This window comes from Protomyctophum parallelum (genome assembly GCF_964188405.1).
Source record: "Protomyctophum parallelum genome assembly, chromosome: 9".
NCBI lineage: Eukaryota > Metazoa > Chordata > Actinopteri > Myctophiformes > Myctophidae > Protomyctophum > Protomyctophum parallelum.
The window spans coordinates 33,325,798-33,347,331 of record NC_139706.1 but is presented as its reverse complement, the minus strand read 5'-3'; the positions used below and the strand labels follow the sequence as shown (position 1 = coordinate 33,347,331).

The 21,534-nt window shown below is 44.2% G+C and overlaps 2 protein-coding genes across 2 annotated transcripts; one reads left to right on the top strand and one right to left on the bottom strand.

Moving 5' to 3' along the window:
- Positions 1 to 3,373: 3,373 nt before the first annotated feature.
- LOC310864701 (gamma-crystallin M2-like) lies at positions 3,374 to 3,931 on the top strand (the record flags this gene model as incomplete). The annotated part of the gene is made up of 1 exon (XM_083773407.1): positions 3,374 to 3,931. One exon carries the CDS (start codon positions 3,374 to 3,376, stop codon positions 3,929 to 3,931), a length of 558 nt encoding a protein of 185 aa, XP_083629533.1.
- A 5,456-nt stretch (positions 3,932 to 9,387) lies between these two features.
- On the bottom strand, positions 9,388 to 20,683 carry nek3 (NIMA related kinase 3). Its single transcript, XM_083773612.1, has 14 exons — positions 20,560 to 20,683; positions 20,336 to 20,456; positions 19,603 to 19,696; positions 19,122 to 19,219; positions 17,047 to 17,130; positions 16,209 to 16,276; positions 15,642 to 15,728; positions 15,309 to 15,363; positions 13,836 to 14,045; positions 13,220 to 13,343; positions 12,587 to 12,730; positions 11,715 to 11,840; positions 10,445 to 10,562; positions 9,388 to 9,820 (listed from the first exon to the last, which is right to left on the bottom strand). Exons 2-14 carry the CDS (start codon positions 20,450 to 20,452, stop codon positions 9,754 to 9,756), a joined length of 1,392 nt encoding a protein of 463 aa, XP_083629738.1. The 5' UTR covers positions 20,453 to 20,456; positions 20,560 to 20,683; the 3' UTR covers positions 9,388 to 9,753.
- Positions 20,684 to 21,534: the final 851 nt, after the last annotated feature.

Sequence of the window (21,534 nt, the reverse complement as noted above, 5' to 3'; positions counted from 1 at the left end):
CATCATGGCTACTCTAAACTTCCCACTGGAACCTATGCCAGAGTGACTCAATCGGCGGGGCGTATATGACCCCCAAGAAATGACCACAAGATCACCTCGCTGAGAACAACTTTGGGAAAAAGAATAGTGAGTTTATTTAATGTTCATAATCAACACTAGGTGGGGAACCACCCTCAACCCGTTTCATCCACAGCCAAGACATCAAACCCCACAACCCAAACAAGGTGTTGGCTGCTTTGAAATACCTCACAACAGAACTTCATTTCTGTTATACATTGTGTAGATCTGTCAAATATCACCCTAGTTTCCAAATATGTACATAGTGAACATATCCTTGTAAAGGTCCTTGGCCATGATGATGTTGCTAGGTGCTTCTACTTTGTTTAGCCAACTTCCATATAGACAGCAGTCACGTCACCCTGAATTTACTATAGCCTACAGTATATTAGTGGTTCTCCGAGTGGGGTCCGAGGACCCCAACCAAGGGTCTTTGAGGTGGTTCCAGGCCAGGGAGTCAACAGAAAAACGATTAATAGTTAGGAAACTAAATTGACTCTTACCGTTCTGTAACTCTGAGTTTACAAATGTACACACTCAGAGTTATGGGGGTCCATGGCCTAATGCAGGAGTTCTCAACCTGTGGGTCGCGACCCCATAAATTTCTAATTAGAAAGCATTGAACTCGCATTATATCGCTTTTGAACAGTTGGATAATCACAGATGAGTTTGCAAAGCTGTGCTTCGAACGAGGATGTCATGTTGTCCTGTTTAACTTTCAATGTGATCTATCCATGCTGATGGTGTTTACGTTTACTCGTGCCGGCGGAAATGTCATCCTCTTTCAGAAACAGGGAGAGCGCATGCGCAGGATGTCGGAGTAGACGCACGTTTCACCGCTCCCATCAAACACAGTATATTATCCTATTTTAGCCCTATATATCGTTCATCAAAAGTTATTTTTTCGTGAGTAAATCGAAGCCTCTAACATAGCCGACATGTCGGGAACGGGGAAAAAGAGAAGCAAACACCCCAACGTGAGTGAGAAGCCGGCGGGTGACGACGACAACACAGCCGCCATGACTACTACGCCGGTTGCGGCCCGTTCGGGTCCTGTGACTATGGCCCAAATAGCTGCATTGCTAGAGTCTAGCCTAGACCAACACAGAGAAGCACTCGCGGGGGACATTAAAGCAGCGTTTACCACCCTGGAGAAGAAAATAGACAGTATGAAAGCCACTGTGGTCGACCAAGGCAAGAGCATAAGGAGTCTCGAAACAAATGCCGAGACGATTGCACAACGTTTTGAGCAGCTTGAAGCGGCTAATGCTAAGCTACTACAGGACAACCAATGGATGAAGACAAAGCTGTCCAGTCTAGAGGGACATAGCAGGAGGTCCAATGTCCGCGTTGTGGGGCTACCAGAATCGTTGGGGGAGGGGACACGTCCAACAACCTTTTTCTCTCAAATGTTTATGGATGTTCTGGGAGCGGATGTGTTGCCAAAACCCCCTGAGCTGTGCAGAGCTCATCGCACCGGTGCTGCTACACCCGGCTCCAAGGATAGGCCTCGCACCGTCCTCGTCTGCTTTCATCATTTCCAACTCAAGGAACTGGTAATGCGAGAGGCACGTAAGCGTGGCTCCTTGGAATACAACGGCCACAAAATAAGATTCTACGAGGATTTTACAGCGGACGTGCTGCAGCAACGCGGAGAATACAAAACCCAGATGGCTGTTCTCTACAAAATGGGTCTCCGTCCGTCTCTATTATTCCCTGCAAGACTACGCATAAGCCTCCCAGGCGGTGAGAAGAAGTGGCTTCATTCCCCCCTGGTGGCCACAAGCTTCATCCAGAACTACAGAAAGGACTCCGGTCGTGGTGGCTCTGCATCTGACGATTAATCACATATCACTGCCGTTTGTTTGGGACTATCGGGGCGCGCCGGAACACTGGGTCTTGACGTGAGTAGATCGAGAGTATTCTGGTAGACTGATCGCGCATATACATGCGCCCCACCTCTGATGGACATCATATTTGTTAGCCTCCTTATTTCATTGTATTTGTTCTCTCTTTTTCTTTCGTGGACTCTTGTTGTTGCTGTCATATAGTATGTATGCATGTGTCCTTGTGTATGCTCTTTCAGAAACAGAAAGAGGGGTCGAGCACTCTGCTGCCAAAGGATGCCAGGGGTACTTTTCTCTCCTTGTGTCGAGGACCGCTTCTTGCTTGCGTTGGATTGGAGTTCGTACCCAGACCGGCAGACAACTCGGTACGACGCAAGGGAGCTCAGCTGACGCAAGGGGAGACATTTCTCTCATCCTCCGTTGCTTAGTGCTTCTTGCGTCGATTACGTTCGACTGTAAAGCACTTCACCTGCCTTAAAGCCTAGCCGTACTCTCTTAACACTGTTGTTTAACACTGCCTTATGCCCTATGTCCTCAGCCTATTACAGTGCGTTTCAACCCTTTTCATATCAAGGTCCATTGTTTATTCGGCATTTGAGCCACGGACCACCATTTGATGAGATTTAGCCCCAAAATCAAAAGAATATTTTGTGTCGTTGGATACGATTTTGTCCACAATTCCATGCTGAATTGATGTGATAACATAGGAGAGATAACAAGCAAACAATGATCAAAATAGCAATTCTTCTACATTCTCTAACTGTGTAGACTTCTTGTAAATTAAATGTTTACAAGAAATGTTTACAAATGTTTAATAATCTAACTCCTGAGAGTAAGAGCGTATAAAATTAAACCAAATGGACCCGTGAGGGACCAATGGTGGTCCCCGGACCAGTGATTGAAAACCACTGGCCTATCAGAATGCTTGTTACATTCAAAGACCATTTCTACCTAAAGTCACACCAAACTACTAACTTATGCAGTAGACTGTCACTTATTTTCAATGGGAATGGAACGGTTTGTTGCCACTCGCGGAATTCCGGGGGGGGGGGGGGGGGGGGGGGGATTATGCCTTTTCATTGAGAAGCATAGTCAGAAAGTGATTTTGGAATGTAACAAGCATTCTGATAGGCTGAGTACATAGGCAATAAGGAACTCCGGAACTCCGCGGAACTGCGCGGCCTGGCACTCCTTGTTGTCTGCATTGTCGTAATGGTGCAGGCTTTGTGCCGTCAGAGAAACAGCCTTTTCAAGGTTTTTTGAGGTGGAAACACTGAACAACCTCAGCTGAGCTCTATGCTCTTTTATGGAATGTTGCTGTGTCAGGGCAGCTGCCTGGGCTGGGACACAGTACTGTACTGACCTGCTGGTGGTACTGTATAAAAGGATGACTTCAGTCAGTTCACCCACAGCCACAGCAACAGTATAGCAGCAGCAGCAACAGCAGCTGAAACAACTCTCACACAAAGATGACTTCCGGCATGAACATGATGAGCAAGATCATCTTCTACGAGGAGAAGAATTTCCAGGGCCGCTCCTATGAGTGCATGAACGACTGCTCTGACATGTCCTCCTACATGAACAGGTGCCACTCCTGCAGGGTGGAGAGGGGTTGCTTCATGGTGTACGACCGCAACAACTACATGGGCAACCAGTACTTCATGAGGAGGGGCGAGTACCCCGACCACATGAGCATGATGGGCATGAGGGACCACATCAAGTCCTGCCGTATGATCCCCATGCACAGGGGCAACTACAGGATGAGGATCTACGAGAGGGAGAACTTCGGCGGACAGATGCACGAGATGATGGACGACTGTGACAACATCATGGACCGTTACCAGATGAACAACTGCATGTCCTGCAACGTGATGGACGGCCACTGGCTGATGTACGAGCAGGCCCAATACAGAGGCAGGCAGATGTACATGAGGCCCGGCGAGTACAGGAACTTCCAGAACATGGGCATGGACAGCAGCAGCATGAGGTTCATGAGCATGAGGCGCATCATGGATTCCTATTACTAGTTTAAATATCAGGAGATGAACTGAACTTAATAAAGTTGTTATTAAGTTGTTAATTACCCCATTGCCTGTACTGTACAATGTCAATGCTGTATCCTGTGTGGATGTTCAGTATGGGGTATTTTATATGAAGAGTGTAGAGGGTGAAAAGAAGCCTCTACTGTATGGTGTCGCTGGTGAAATGCAAAACATTTTTGTGAGTGGAGGGTTACTGTAATTTTACAGTTGTTTGCAAACAAACAAAAATGATTTGCAATGGGAAGTGTCTTTCCTTACAAAATTGGCACATTGCTCATGTTGCACTATACAGTATAAGAGTATACTGTAGGCAAACAACGCTGATGTCAGTCAAGTCTTTGTCGTACGATAATGAAACAGCAACCATGGTGAAACCACAGTGGCACATCGTCAATTGCCATTGTTCCCGCGTTTATGAGATGTGTCGAAAAACCACAGGCGGAGGGGGGGGGGGGGGGGGGGCTTGTGTGTGTGTGTGTGTGTGTGTGTGTGTGTGTGTAGGAGCCTAGGAGGGTAGGGGTCCAATGTGCGTTTCAGATAAAGGATAAACAGCAGTCCCAGGCTTCCTCATACTCACAGCCATAGGGAGTTATCTGGAAGGACAATTTAGTCCCTCCATCTCCCCAAGGGAGGCTCAGACATGTCATTTTCCCAGATGCAGAACAGCCTCCCTCTCTCTCCCTCCCTGCTATAACAGCCTCCCTCTCTCTCCCTCCTAGAACAGCCTCCCTCTCTCTCCTAGAACAGCCTCCCTCTCTCTCCCTCCTAGAACAGCCTCTCTCTCTCTCCTAGAACAGCCTCCCTCTCTCTCTCCCTCCTAGAACAGCCTCCCTCTCTCTCTCCCTCATAGAACAGCCTCCCTCTCTCTCTCCCTCCTAGAACAGCCTCCCTCTCTCTCTCCCTCCTAGAACAGCCTCTCTCTCTCTCCCTCCTAGAACAGTCTCTCTCTCTCTCTCCCTCCTAGAACAGCCTCTCTCTCTCTCCCTCCTAGAACAGCCTCCCTCTCTCTCTCCCTCCTAGAACAGCCTCTCTCTCTCTCCCTCCTAGAACAGTCTCTCTCTCTCTCTCCTAGAACAGCCTCTCTCTCTCTCTCTCCCTCCTAGAACAGCCTCTCTCTCTCTCTCCTAGAACAGCCTCTCTCTCTCTCCTAGAACAGCCTCTCTCTCTCTCCCTCCTAGAAGGCTAGAACAGCCTCTCTCTCTCTCTCTCCTAGAACAGCCTCTCTCTCTCTCTCTCTCTCTCCTAGAACAGCCTCTCTCTCTCTCTCTCCTAGAACAGCCTCTCTCTCTCTCTCTCCTAGAACAGCCTCTCTCTCTCTCTCTCCTAGAACAGCCTCTCTCTCTCTCTCTCCTAGAACAGCCTCTCTCTCTCTCTCTCCTAGAACAGCCTCTCTCTCTCTCTCCCTCCTAGAACAGCCTCTCTCTCTCTCTCTCTCCTAGAACAGCCTCTCTCTCTCTCTCTCTCTCTCCTAGAACAGCCTCTCTCTCTCTCTCCTAGAACAGCCTCTCTCTCTCTCTCCCTCCTAGAACAGCCTCTCTCTCTCTCTCCTAGAACAGCCTCTCTCTCTCTCTCTCTCTCCCCCTCCTAGAACAGCATCTCTCTCTCTCTCCTAGAACAGCCTCTCTCTCTCCCTCCTATAGAACAGCCTCCCTCTCTCTCTCTCTCCTATAGAACAGCATCCCTCTCTCTCCCTCCTATAGAACAGCCTCCCTCTCTCTCTCCCTCCTAGAACAGCCTCTCTCTCTCTCTCTCTCCTAGAACAGCCTCTCTCTCTCTCTCCTAGAACAGCCTCTCTCTCTCTCTCTCCCTCCTAGAACAGCCTCTCTCTCTCTCCTAGAACAGCCTCTCTCTCTCTCTCTCTCTCCTAGAACAGCCTCTCTCTCTCTCTCTCTCTCCTAGAACAGCCTCTCTCTCTCTCTCCCTCCTAGAACAGCCTCTCTCTCTCCTAGAACAGCCTCTCTCTCTCCCTCCTATAGAACAGCCTCCCTCTCTCTCTCTCTCCTATAGAACAGCATCCCTCCCTCCCTCCTATAGAACAGCCTCCCTCTCTCTCTCTCCTATAGAACAGCATCCCTCCCTCCCTCCTATAGAACAGCCTCCCTCTCTCTCTCTCCTATAGAACAGCATCCCTCTCTCCCTCCTATAGAACAGCCTCCCTCTCTCTCTCCCTCCTAGAACAGCCTCCCTCTCTCTCTGCCTCCTAGAACAGCCTCCCTCTCTCTCTCCCTCATAGAACAGCCTCCCTCTCTCTCTCTCCCTCCTAGAACAGCCTCCCTCTCTCTCTCCTTCCTAGAACAGCCTCCCTCTCTCTCTCCCTCCTAGAACAGCCTCCCTCTCTCTCTCCCTCCTAGAACAGCCTCCCTCTCTCTCTGCCTCCTAGAACAGCCTCCCTCTCTCTCTCCCTCATAGAACAGCCTCCCTCTCTCTCTCTCCCTCCTAGAACAGCCTCCCTCTCTCTCTCCTTCCTAGAACAGCCTCCCTCTCTCTCTCCCTCCTAGAACAGCCTCCCTCTCTCTATCCCTCCTAGAACAGCCTCCCTCTCTCTCTCCCTCCTAGAACAGCCTCCCTCTCTCTCTCCCTATAGAACAGCCTCCCTCTCTCTCTCCCTCATAGAACAGCCTCCCTCTCTCTCTCCCTATAGAACAGCCTCCCTCTCTCTCTCCCTCCTAGAACAGCCTCCCTCTCTCTCTCCCTATAGAACAGCCTCCCTCTCTCTCTCCCTATAGAACAGCCTCCCTCTCTCTCTCCCTCCTATAGAACAGCCTCCCTCTCTCTCTCTCCCTATAGAACAGCCTCCCTCTCTCTCTCCCTCCTAGAACAGCCTCTCTCTCTCTCTCTCCCTCCTAGAACAGCCTCCCTCTCTCTCTCCCTCATAGAACAGCCTCCCTCTCTCTCTCCCTCCTAGAACAGCCTCCCTCTCTCTCCCTCCTAGAACAGCCTCCCTCTCTCTCTCCCTCCTAGAACAGCCTCCCTCTCTCTCCCTCCTAGAACAGCCTCCCTCTCTCTCTCCCTCCTAGAACAGCCTCCCTCTCTCTCTCTCCCTCCTAGAACAGCCTCCCTCTCTCTCTCTCCCTCCTAGAACAGCCTCCCTCTCTATCTCTCCCTATAGAACAGCCTCCCTCTCTCTCCCTCCTATAGAACAGCCTCCCTCTCTCTCTCCCTATAGAACAGCATCCCTCTCTCTCTCTCCCTATAGAACAGCCTCTCTCTCTCTCTCCCTCCTATAGAACAGCCTCCCTCTCTCTCTCTCCCTATAGAACAGCCTCCCTCTCTCTCTCTCCCTATAGAACAGCATCCCTCTCTCTCTCTCCCTATAGAACAGCCTCCCTCCTAGAAGAGAGAGAGGGAGGCTGTTCTATCTCTCTCTGTCCAAGTCTGTCCAATGTTTGTTTAGGACACTAAATGACGACGTAAGAGTCAAGACATCTTGTGGGCTGATATAGTGTGCGCCCCTCACTTCACACAAGTGTGATTTAATTCCATTTCAAGAAGGACCCCCAGTTTGATATTCATTAGGGCGGCCACAGACCCCCCCCCCCCCCCCAAGGGCCCCAGGATCAAACGTTATAAGAACCAATGTTATAAATATAACTACATCCTGTTGAGCCCACAGTGGTAAGGCTACACCCCACTGTGTGGTAAGTCATTGTGTTGCTTCATCACACGCATACATACACACATACAAACATACAGTAGACACACATGCTCTGTCATTTTCAATGTGTGGTCCAGACGAGTACAATTGCCAACAAAAAGCTTTGGCAGCCGGGGGGGCTGGATGACAAGGATCTCGTGGTCTTGGGTTTTACCGAATGAAGTCTTAATTAACGCTATGTCTGAGTCCATTTCATTCTCCCAGGAGGAGTTTTGACTGTCTCACATCGCTGCCCTCACCAAGGCCCCCTAGTGGTGTGTTATGGGATGAAACACCAACAGAAACACTGTTTGTGTTCTTCTAGGACAGGGGGTTTCCACTGATTATGAACCAGGGACCACCACCCTGACTAAGAATCAACCTGGGGACCACCACCCTGACTAAGAATCAACCTGGGGACCACCACCCTGACTAAGAATCATCCTGGGGACCACCACCCTGACTAAGAATCAACCTGGGGACCACCACCCTGACTAAGAATCAACCTGGGGACCACCACCCTGACTAAGAATCAACCTGGGGACCACCACCCTGACTAAGAATCAACCTGGGGACCACCACCCTGACTAAGAATCATCCTGGGGACCACCACCCTGACTAAGAATCATCCTGGGGACCACCACCCTGACTAAGAATCAACCTGGGGACCACCACCCTGACTAAGAATCAACCTGGGGACCACCACCCTGACTAAGAATCATCCTGGGGACCACCACCCTGACTAAGAATCATCCTGGGGACCACCACCCTGACTAAGAATCAACCTGGGGACCACCACCCTGACTAAGAACCAACCTGGGGACCACCACCCTGACAAAGAACCAACCTGGGGACCACCACCCTGACTAAGAACCAACCTGGGGACCACCACCCTGACTAAGAACCAACCTGGGGACCACCACCCTGACTAATAATCAACCTGGGGACCAATGTTGTGTTGGGTGGGGGGATATGGGTGTGGTGTGGGGGGGAAAGCAGGAAATTAAATAATGACACTTAAGGGCTTCGTTTAATTTGTTAATTTGAGGTGAATTAAATCAAACCCTTAACAGTAATTTGACTGATGCTAGTCGTCCACAGCTATTCCTTTCCCATGGTTGCCCTTACTCTTTTCTCTTAACCTTCCATATTAAACTCATAGATAGCAGACACATGCGATTGCATGATTATATGGGAACATTTCCTAATATACTCAACCAGTCAATCCGGTTCACTTTCCCTTGAAATTCAAACTCCCTTTCTGTGGAAGTTCTTTATTGATGTCATCATGCATCACCAGGTAATTTAGTGAACTAGTTCGTTTCCCAACTAGTGGTCGATAAAAACCATAATAAATGCATGGTCAGGGACCACATGCAATACCTTCACAGTTCACGGACCACTAGTGGTCCACGGACCACCAGTTGAAAACCTGTTCTATGACACGACAGACTTCCTCATTTTTGGATGCAAAACATAACTACCTTAAAATATTCTCTTTAAAGTCGTTTTTGTTTCGGTTTATTTTTTAAATAAACATGCCAATATTTTAAGAAGGTGATGAAACTCTGGTTCGAGCAGCAATGTATACGTATACAAAAAGGTGCAGTTAGGCTGGGACCCACGTGACCTCAAGGAGACACAGCTGCTCCGGGATTTCCTGCCTCCTAGAGCCAAGTCAAAGCCCAGATGTCCAGTGATTTCAATCTGGCATGGACATTACCCACTATCCAGGCAACCGGAATGCCTCACAGCAGCTGTTTCAGTGTAATATGAGGGGCGTGGAGCATGTACACAAACATCCTGATACGATCACTAGGTCGTTTTTATTGTATTGAGTGCTGGTTGAAACAATCCAAGTAATAATCAACAAGCAGGACAGCATTTTCACTGCACTGTTGGTGCATTAATAGCATTATCAAAATGTAACACAACACACACAAAGAAATAAGAAATAAATATCAAACTGATATTGGCATACTAAGGGAACAGATCATTTTGGGGCAAAACTTTACCGTAGTCCAAGTATTGTAAGTGACATAATGCATTGGTCCTGTTTCACCCTGTCAGGGTTTCTTTTTGCAATAATGACTGGTTTGTTGTACATTATCTTTACGCATCTCTTTCCGTCCATCAGTGTAGAATAGATCCACATGGACCCTCCATGCATCCATCAGTGTTCCAGAGATATGTTGTGGAGTTCCTCTATCCAGTCACAAGGACATTCATCCTCAAAGTCCCTGTGAAGAGAAGGTTGTTAGTAATATTGACCACTGCTATTTCCTAACTGCAGCAGGTGGTAATTCCCCCCATCCCTTTAAAAGAAAAATCATATTATATTAAATATTGTATTACTGTATATGTTAAATGTTTGTAGTACAGAGACTACAGACTTCATGGACTACAAATTAAGTTACACAAATTCTTACTCATCAAAGAATATTAGTTCAGTCTCACTTTCTCAGATAAGTAAGACAATTTTCTGCGTATTATCACAATTCCATTCGATGGAAAGACAAGCTATGCTTAACCCATTAAAACCGTAATTTTTTATTTTAGCATTGGCTATTTAAAAATAACAGATCTACAAGCTCACAGGGAGCTTCATCTGTTATTTTTTAAGAATCTTGAAAGTGTTTCTGAAAGCGTTTGGAATCATTTTAAATGTGTTTAGCACAATCCTTCTCTTGAATGCAATGGCACAAAACATTTTCAGATGGGGGTCTAAGGGAGTCTAAGGCCTTATAATGTATATCAATTTAGGCACGAAAACGTTTGAGAACTAATGATTTAGAAGGCATTTGTAGATTGGGCCTCAGGTCTTAATGGGTTCAATGAGCTGTGAGTTGTAAATAAATGCGTACGTGTCCTCATCATCGGAGCGTGGCTCCAGCCTGTCCTCATCTAGGGACACTTTCTCCTCAGGCCCATCGGTCTGGTCAACGCATGGCAGGGACAGAGGCCCCACCAGAGGGTTGTCACCTGCAACAGATACATACTGATGATTAGGGATGGAGCTCGTTAATTGTTATTGATAACGAGCACCTTATCTAGCCGTGTTGTTATTGAGCCTACTATCATGCATTTTCTATTATTTTGTGGAAAGACGGGAGACAATACATTCTGAACAGAACCAGTATCTTTTACTAGGGCCTTCAAATACAGTACTTTTCTGACGGAAGGCAATTGACTATTTTATCAATATAATAATATTAAAGAAACACGTGTTAACACGTGTACAGTCACTTTAAAAGCATAATTTTGTTTACCCGGACAGTGCTGGTTGGCAGGTATCAATACACTTTTAGACGACATGTTTGTGCCAGCATGGATGATTACATTTATTTCTTGATCGCCTCTTGTCTTGATTGTTTAAACATGACGTCATGGGCCGCTATGCTTGATAGCAGGCTTGATAAGCCCAAAGCTTATTTATAACGGGTACTCAATAAGCTTGTTATCTGATTTTTTCGGGTATCAGTTATCGAGCTCCATCCATACTGATGATACGGCATAGCATGTAAATTATTTTATGTGAATGCAACAATGACTGATGGTCAAAAGCATTCATTCGTGCATTCTTATCCTAAACTTAAATACAGTATACGTTTTCTGGGAACACTAAAAACAGTAGTGTAACACCTATACGTTATTGTCTTTCAATCCAGGAACACCTTTTGGTGTAGTTGTTGCTGTATAGTAAACATTATAGCAACATTATTTCGAAAGCGTTTTTAAGAATCGGCCTCCGGTCTAAAAGGCCTAATTGAAATTACTCATTTATTCCCTGTGTCAGGCTTCTACGTATGTTCGATTTATTATTTTATCATGACCTACTTTTGAACTTACATTACTGCAAAGCTAAATTGTGTTGCATGTTAATCACTTGTTAAACACAACCCTACTACATCGTGACTCTTTTGTCAGCTTGTGGATCTGCTATTCTTGCCATTTTAGAATATTTCAGACAATTTGGGGAAATTTGAGAAAGCTTCTGAAGCTTTTCAACTATAATAAAATGCCCAAAATAGGGATGCCATGTTGAAAAGTAGGTCAATGTATGAAATCCAGAAAAGTTAAATTGTCTCTGTCACACTATTATTGCATGTTCCATGGACCAGTTGGACCACTGACCTCCTTCTCTGTGGATGGAGTAGGTTCTGAAGGCTGAGCTAAGCTGGACCTTCCCCAGTAGACTCAGAAGACGAGCTGGCGGATCCTTGTCCCACTGTCTCCTCTGTCTGGCATCCTGTTGCTTCCCTGACAACATTTAAACAGTCCAAAATACAATATTTAGCCATTTTATTTGCGACCAGTACTACCAAAGTCGCTTGGATGTACCTGAAAAGCATTGCTTAGGAAAAAGGAGAGTCTCAGCTTTATATTATATAGTCTATAGTCTTTTGAACTGCAGTAATAGATTGTTACATTTCATACTGTATAACATTACACAAGGTTAACTTATATTAATAACCAGCAAAACCCTCCTTTTCCCGCTCTACAACAAATTTCTTCGCCGATAATAGGTGATCTACAAGCTCTCAGTGCATGTAATTCGCCAAAGTTCGCCAAATGTCCACCTATTATGACATGCCCGAATGAGGACGCTGGGGTTCATGTAGTTAACCACTTTATTTCACGTTGGCATTCCTATGTTGGGCACGTCATTATAGGTGAAAATATAATATCCAGAAACATTGTGACCTGTGACATAATGTTTGTCCAACAAGCTTTAGACATCCAGTGGATTCTGGTGGAATAGTTTTGCTCAGGTACCATCCGATCTACAATGAATCGCCTCATTTGATGGAAAGGAATTGCATCCAAATGTCCCCATTCTATGGGGTGGAACTGCACAATCTCTACAACCCAGCTCAACCGGGTTACACAAGTCATCACCAACATTTGGATGCAATTCCTTCCAAGAGGTGATTCGTGGCAGATCAGGTGCAGGCACACATCAGAATGTAGGACAGACGACAGTGTAAATGCCAGGTAAGTAGAACCTGTGTGTGTTTGTCTGGTAGATGGCACGCTGTCAGACAAGAGACTGGCATCACCCAGTGCCCGTAGCGCTGTATCTGAGGGGACGGCCGACCACTGCTTTCGAGCGCTGCCGGGCTCCTCGCTCTCACAATGTGCCTCTATGTCTGGGGAAGAAGAAATGATACGATGTTATCATTAATTATTACTGTAACTGTGACCATGGGGGGTGGGGGACACAGCCTACCACCCTGCCTCCTCCTCAGCATGCATTGAGCAGAACACAACATACATTGAACAAGACGTCAGTCCATAACAGGGCTGCATAATATATACCATTACATTCACAAACTGACACAAAGTAACACAATGTGATTGGCATTACTTTATTACTTAAAGTACATTAATTATGTTGTAATTGTAATTACTATTGTAATGTTGTTTAATTTAATGCAGCTGCAAAAAACCCTAAAAAACAGGAACATCATATTGTTTAACTCGAGGGCTTCAGGGGGGGGTGACATTTTATAACCTCATAAATTACTGTGAATGTTAACTCGAGTAAGAGAAATGTCCTAGACTGCACCGAGGTGTTTTCCCATTTCCATCCAGTGCATTCAAAGCAGTGTCTTATCTGTGGGACATTGCTAGCTCACCTCCAGACGAGGACGTGGTTATTAAGCTCTTCTGTGCCAGAAAAGCCACCACCCTCTCTCCCTCTTCTCTGCTCCATCCGCCTGACCGCCGACGGCCCCGTCCTGGCGGCCATGCCTCCGTGGCCTGCGGAGGAGGGATCAAAGCGAACGTGGTGGAATGGAGAAAAACATCACGTCAGTTCACACAACCACCTGAACCAACAGCCAACAGGGGCTTGTCCGGGGTCAGCCCACACATGGGCTCACCACAGCTGGGACTGTTGTGTAACCCCCCTCTCATCCCTCATATAACCCCATAAGCCAAGTGCAAAGTTCAAAATGATGAACAGGTGTGCTGGTGAGAGCGCTGCATAGAAGTGTTTGGTTTGGTTTAGCGAGTGAGTGATTTAGTGAGTAAGTGGAGAAACTCGTCTCTTGTGGTCGATCGCCTATTTTTCGCCAAAAGTTTGTCTATTTCCGCCCATTATGAATAGGGACACTATGGTTCATGTGGTTGAATTGACTATGTTGAACTATAATGTTTGGCTCACTTGATGTAGTTAATTCCCCTGTCCACATGGTGCCACTGTTCTGCCAGGAATGCCATTTTAGAGAGGGGGGAGAACATCATTATTACCTGGGAAGGCAGATGTGCAGTTTGTGCACGCAGGAGCTTGGCTATCCGGTGAGAGGTGAGGATGGTGCTGAGGGACGGCCGGTCCTTGGGGTTGGTTTTGAACATTTGTTTGAGCAGATAGTGCAGCTCGTAGGGCAGGTGGCTGGGGAGGGGAGGGTAGGCCCCCCTGCACACCTTCAGAATAAGACTCTTCCAGCTGGACGCCTGGAACTGCACACGCGCACACACGCACACACACACACACACAAACACACACACACACACACACACGACTGGGTGAGCAAGCCAGATCTTTGGGGAGAAGACAAAAAGCACCTGGTTTGTTCGTTTGGTTGTGTGTGCTTATGTAAACTTTTTGAAGGATCTTTTGGACACACAAACTCATCTGTTTGGAAATCTGTTAATTCTAGTACAAATTCCAATGTCATCCCTTCTCCTATTACTCCCTTACAGTGGTGTAAAGTAACTAATTACATTTACTTTATCTCAGTATTTCCAATTCCCAGTACTTTTACTTCTACTCCACTACATCTCAGAGTAAAATATAATAACCGTATTGTCCCGAATATAAGACGACTCGGATTATAAAGACGACCTCCATTTTTCAAAACTCATTTGTGGAAAAATAACATGTCAAATTGTCTAGTTCCCGATTATAATACGAGCTCATTTTTTAAGATATTTCCGCTGGAAAAAAAACATTAGGGTACTTTTACTGCACTACAATTACTTAAACTTTATTTACTAGTTACTTTGTAGATATACAAAAAAATCATTACCCACTTCAGCACTATATACATTTTGACCATTTGAAAATAGCCGATCTACAAGCTCACAAATCACAATGTGTCGCAATGCATTCAAGCTATTTTCAAAAGGTTTTTATACATTTTATTCATTTGAAAGCTTCTGCTGATCTACAATCTATCTATCTAAGCATGTCAATACTTTTTTGAAAGTGAAAAGAAAAAGAAAATTCAGGCTGACTGTCAGGCTAATAAAACAGGGCATTCATTTATGGGAAAAAAAAGTTTGAAATATGGAAATATAAGGTTCCTGCCCAACAGTGATAATTATACAGTATCAGTATGCTATGCATTCTTGTATCTACGGTACATGACAGTTTGCATGGTTTTCGCATATTTCACACCTGTTCTTCCCGTGAAGCCTGTGTATAAAAATGTGCTGCAGCAGCACACACATAACAAGGTTTTTCTTGACGTGGCCCGGCCCTAACATCCGTGCAAAAGAAAAAGACAAAAAGACAAAAACACACACAGTGAGATAATTCATCTCAGCTGAGCACACCGTCCTCCCTCTGTCATTTCACAACAACAGCTCACAGTATCTCTCACTGCGCAGGGAGATGTCTTGTCAAAACGCCTCGCGTACAATGATTCATTGACAATATTTGGAGAGGGGCCTGCATTGGCGGCCCAGGGCGTGTTGTGGAGGGTAGAAGGGGAAGAGTACCGGGTGGCGCAGGGTGCAGAGCTCGTAGAGGACACAGCCCAGAGACCACACATCACTACACAACACAACACACAGAGAGAACACAGCAAGGTTAGTCATTCACTACACATATACCTTATAACGTCTCTGTTGGGTGGAAACCTCATATGTCCAAAACTGTTACTTTGGACATGGACAGTATGATCAAGTAGGAAAAAACGCAAACAGTATGAACAGTGGTGTCATGTGACACGAGTGGCGAGTCGAGCAATTATGGTTATGATATCTACACAGATGAACGAATACACATTATTTACCCAAACCAAGCAATTAGCCAAAGCAACATGATCATACCTCTTATTGTTGTATGGCTTATTGTCCCAGATCTCTGGAGAGACATAATATGGTGTTCCCACATATGTATTAGCATAGGCCCTTGAGCTGCAAAAGCACACATTAAGAAAAACTAAGAATGTTGTCTCTGTATAATAACAAAAGGTGTTATATTTCTTGTTTAGAGATACTATGAAGCAGTGGTTCTCTAAGTGGGGCCTGGGGACCTCTAGGGGGCCTTGAGGGGGTTACAGGGGGTCCACAGCAAAACGAGGAACAGTTTAAACTGTTCAGGCCCCTTTTATTTTCAGGTTCTTTGAAAATAACTGATCTACACGTCACATTCCCAACACGTCACGATGCGACGCGTTGTGAGCTTGTAGATCAGCAATTTTTTTCTCATATAGGAGGGGGTTGGGGGGTCTTTGACATATAAATGCAATAAAATTACATACCGTGAACCAAAAACATACATCTACATATATAATGGGGGGGGAAAGGATGCTTATTTCTCTTGGTGATGTTTATTTATTCTTGACATTACTTACAGATTTTCTAACAGGATTCAAGGGGTGATTGGTTTTTTACCTATTCAGAACACACGCAGAGCCAAAGTCTCCGAGTTTAATCGTTCCATTAGCCGTCAGGAAAATGTTCTGGGGAAAGGAATACAAGACAAGAAATGATGACTAAACGTGGCGATACAGTATAAAAGAAGGCCAGCCAGCCGTGGAACAATGATGATATTGTGTCCAAGTGGAGATAATGCAGTAACTTTATCTCCATCAGCAATTCTATCATTGCTTGTTCTGTCGTGTTGTGTTGAGCACATACTGATGGGATTCTGTCAACTCACTGCACACAGTGTGCCAAAATATCTGCTGCTTGCTGTTATGGCTCTGAGGGTACAAACATCAAGAGGATTCTTTATCATATTGTTATTATATAAAAACAACAATGCTGCAAATAGAAAATAGAAATCTTCCACTACAAATGTGTTGTATATAAATTATATGAAGGATTTGCCAACAAATGAAAATGTGGTTTGTGTAGCGTTTACCCTTGAGAAACAAATTAACCTGTTGAACCCTACCCTAGTGTCCCTATTGTGGAAATGTAATAAGCAAACATTCTGTGAAAATAGCCGATCTACAAGCCATGATTTAGTCAGTAATACTGGTAAAGAATGAGGGAGCAAAGGATAGACACCTCGGGAACCCCTATCAACGAAGGTTGTAGGTGTAGGGTTTAAGTGACTTAACATAAACATACATCAATTATTTTATTGTTAATAAACGTTGTTAATTTACATGTCCTGGGAATCATGATGTGAAGCCTGCATGTCAAATGAATTTACTTCTTTTTTTAATTACATTTTATTTACTTTATTTTGAAGTTCTGACAACTGACAAGATTGTAAATTTACCTTGGATTTCAGATCTCTGTGCAGAACCTTTTTATCATGGACGTGCTTTGTGCCTGCACACATTTGAGCAAACCATCTCAGAATCTGTGGGGGGTTGGGGAGATAGCAAACCTCAAATAAATAAAAATTAGTCAAAACCAACAAATCACATTTTAGCTCATTTAGCTGACACTTTGGCTGCTGTAAATGTTCCACCGTCGATTAATTGCATATAGCTCACTTTATTCATTGCAGATTGAATGTACACATTGATCCATATCGTTACTGTTGGGCAGAAACCTTGTATCTCCAAATTTCAATTTTTTATGTTTTTTGGCGAAATGAATGCCCTACTTCTAATCTAAGAAATACTGTAGATCTAATGCAAATCACAAACCAGGATATTCCTTATACACCTGCTCTGTTTATTCTGGGTGATCCATCGCCATTAAAAACACCTCCCCGCACATCTAGCTGACTGGATTCATACAGCATTAATGGTGGGCATGAAAATCATTGTTAAGGAATGGAAGACTGAGGTTTTGCCTCCAGCACATGTACAGTATGGTTCACTCAGCTTGGTATTGTGGCTGCTTTGGAGAAGTTATCTTTTAAGATGAACTAGCCCTTATCCGTTGTGAGACGGGCGCAGTACCCCCCCCCCTTGTGGTCGCGGGGGGTACTGCACCCTGGGTGCGTTTTCGCTTTTTTAATTCACTAATAAATTCATTATTAATCATTAATGTGTCAAATCGAAAAAGGGCTTCGTTAAGACCTCCATATTATTATGGTCAATGCCTGTGTGAAAAGTGGGAGTGATTGGTGCAGGCAGTGAGCAGCTACGGCGGTGTTTCTGACACACACACACACACACACACACACACACACACACACAGAAAGACACACAGACAGACAGACACACACTGAATTATAGTATGATTATAGTATGATAATCAGTTAGATAAATATGATTTGAAGTGGAACGTGTTCCTCAGTCATGTCCTTGATGTGATCCATGGTCAGGCAATGCCCTTTTGATTGTTTACTGTCTTAGTATACATATACGGTTGATGATGCTGCGTGTTTGGTCGTGTAAACTAATTTAAACTTGTATTTACTTTATTTATATTTTTATTTGTTTATCTTGTCTATCCTTGTTTTATAATGTTTTTTTGCTCATACATAATGTCCATGCATAGCCTACGTATTCTGTTGTTGCTTGTGTTTGTTTTTTCTGTTTATTTGTAAAAAGAATATTTTCACTACTTTTTGTTTGACACTTTAAAAGTTGACTATATGGAGATATGAGGTTTCTGCCCGACAGCAGCAATATCCATGTTAGCGCTGATGCAGGACAGAATACACATCAAAGGGAAGAAGTCCATACAACAGCTTGCTGCTCTGACAATTTTACTGCAATTAAACTGCCTCCGTTTCACAGTGAAACTGTTGGAGCGGCGAGCAGTTTTGCAGACTGGGTGCATATCAGCCTCGCATCATCTCCACTGTTGGTAGTCTGTGCATGTCAGTGAGCATCTGTACGTACAGTACATAATGCCTACTGCGCTACAACATCTGCCTATCTACATCACGGGTTCCCAAACAAATAACAATGGGTCGTGACTCATTTGTTGGTCACAGACCAATTCTATTAAATTAATTTATAATTTATAATTTGTTAAATTGGAAAAAGACCTCCATATTATTATGGTCAATGCCTGTGTGAAAAGTGGGAGCGATTGGTGCATGCAGTGAGGAGCTACGGCAGTTACAGTGACAAACAGACAGACACACATTCAGACATTGTCAGAATTATAGTATAATGATGATGATGATGATAGTATGATAGTGTTCAGTGTGAATGGCTCAACAGTGCCACTTTAGGTCACTCAGCGGTATTGTAGCTGTTTGTACTCCAGACAGACAGACATACACAGACAGAGTACACACACGGCCAGTCATTGGAGTAGTTAGGCACCGATCAAATCTACAAGCTCGCAACGCGTTGTACGCTTCTTGTAATCTCTCTTTTGGGTCTCGACCTGAAGAATTTGGGAACCACTGGATTATTAGAGAACAGAGTCATCAACACCTACGTGTTCCACAGAGAAGAGTGCGTCTTTCTGCTGACGGATCCTCTGGAGCAGATCTCCAGCACCGCAGTACTCCATCACTATGCACAGGTGTCCATCAGCTGAACAAACACAGCCTTCTCTGTCATCCAATGTCTAAGTCAAGTCAACACGTCTAAACACCCCAAATATTATATTTTAATTAAAGATGCGCAACAGTTAACTGAACTGATTGATTTAATCGATGATAAAGACATTTATTAAAATTAAGTTTTTCTTTTTTTAAATAGTTCAAATAGACGAATTTTCTTTTTCTTTTAACTATTTAAGTATGAAATAATGCTTAAGTGGTTAATCGACTTCTTGATATATACAGTAAAAGCTTTAAAATAAAAATATAAGTGTACCCACCCCCCTAAAAAAGTAAACTATAGAAAATATTTGCTAAGAAAACAATCAATAAGTTGCATGACTGATTTGAAGAGAGTCTGCTGCATCAGCGTACCTTCAAACTCCTCCCTGAAGGTAACAATGTTGGGATGCTTCATCCGGGACAACAGTGCAGCTTCCCCCAGTGAGTTCCCCCGTTTGGACTGGTTCTGTCAAAATGCAACGAAGGCTGTTTGTCATTATGTATTATGTAAGACACCACTAACACTCTGCTCCCTCCCTGCAGACAGACTGCCAAATCATCAGTGTTTAACAATTGCAGTGGTGGAAAAAGTACTCACATTTCTTACTTAAAAGGAAAAAAGTCCAGTAATCAAAATGTAAGTCAGAGAACAAGTATTGGTATCGAAATATATAAGTGCCAAAAGTAGAAAGAACTCATTATGCAGAATGTCCCATTTCACAAGTTTTCATTTAAAAAATGTATAAAATAGCAGGAGCTTGTAGATCGGCTATTTTAAAATGGCTGGAATGTACTTGCTTTGTGTGTACTTGTTTAATGGAGAGGTTTACTACTACAATGTGTAAAACTATATTTTAAAGCTATTTTGTCCAATGTAGTAGATGTACATCATCAGATATTTAATTATAGCCAAAATGATTGGATGTTTTAGCCTAAGATGTCTTGTGCTCATACATACATTTAATACATATACAGCCTATAAGAACAGACATTCTAGGGCTAGTAGGGCTATTAACAGACCTTAATTGTGAAATGTCAAATAATGTTCTAACCATGTAGCCTTAGCTATGGGCCAGAGCTAATGTAGCCTATACTTTACTCTTACCGTGGGAAGCCGTATTTGTTTGAGCACATACTGGTCGCCAGTGTGTTTACAGAGGACCACCAGCGCCCTGCCGAAAGACCCTTCACCAATAACACGTTGCACTGAGTAGCCGTCCATGCCTCTGTAAACAAACCTCACTACGAGTATAACCACATGGATTTATTTGGTCCCCTTGGCTTTTTATACAATGGGAGTCTGGGACTGTACTTGCTCTATTATGTTACCTTATATTTTAAGATTTGATATACGCGATATATATGCATAAAATGAAACCGAGTCAACAGAGTAGTTTGTTTGTTTCTCCCGCTTTGATTTTCCCCATGGTTATCCCATTGTTTATAATTCGAGCCGGGGTACATCCTTATTATTGTATGACGTAGCCTACACGTACTATTGCGTAATTACGTAATACCTCGGGACCGCGTGCACTTGTATCTGCATTGTAAAACGTTTGTTACAGACAGTAGCCTATCCCTATAGTGTAAAGTTCAGACACTCAAAACCTTATAGGCCTACTATATGTACGTAGGCTAAATGTAGCCAGCTTCAAACCTGAACAGTGGTGCCGTGACCTGTATCAGGCTTATTTATTTGCAATGTAATTTATATATAATACCCCCTTTTCTCCCCAATGCCAATTCCTCCCCACTGTCCCCAGTCCCCACGCACTCCTGCCAGTGAGGAGCCGGCCCACCAGGAGGATCTACACATTTTGATTTTAGTTCTAGACTCTATACTAGTCATAGTCTCTTGGATAGTTTTAATTTATAGTTTTAGTCACCTGGAATGTTTTAGTGTTAGTCTTGATTTAGTCGACTAAAAAAGATTTGTCAGGCCTTGATGCCGTCATAATGACTGATTTTACACTTGCTGAAAATAGCTGATCTACAAGCTCACAACGCATCGCAGCGCTTGTATATCAAACCCCACAGTAGGTAGGCCTATAAAATGAATCTCTTGTTCACTAATCTCTTTCTAACATTTTAGTCTAGTTTAGTAGTTTTTATTTGTTGACAAAATTGTCAATCTATTTGGTCTTGGTTTAGCATAGGATGTGGTGGCAGAGATGGCATCTTCTGGACAGGGACCAGCAGAGGAACAGAGTTATGCTACTTCATGGACAGTTAGACCAGCGGTTCTCAAAGTGGGAGAAGCTGATAACGGTAGTTAAACATGATGTGTGTCATGTATGTATGGGC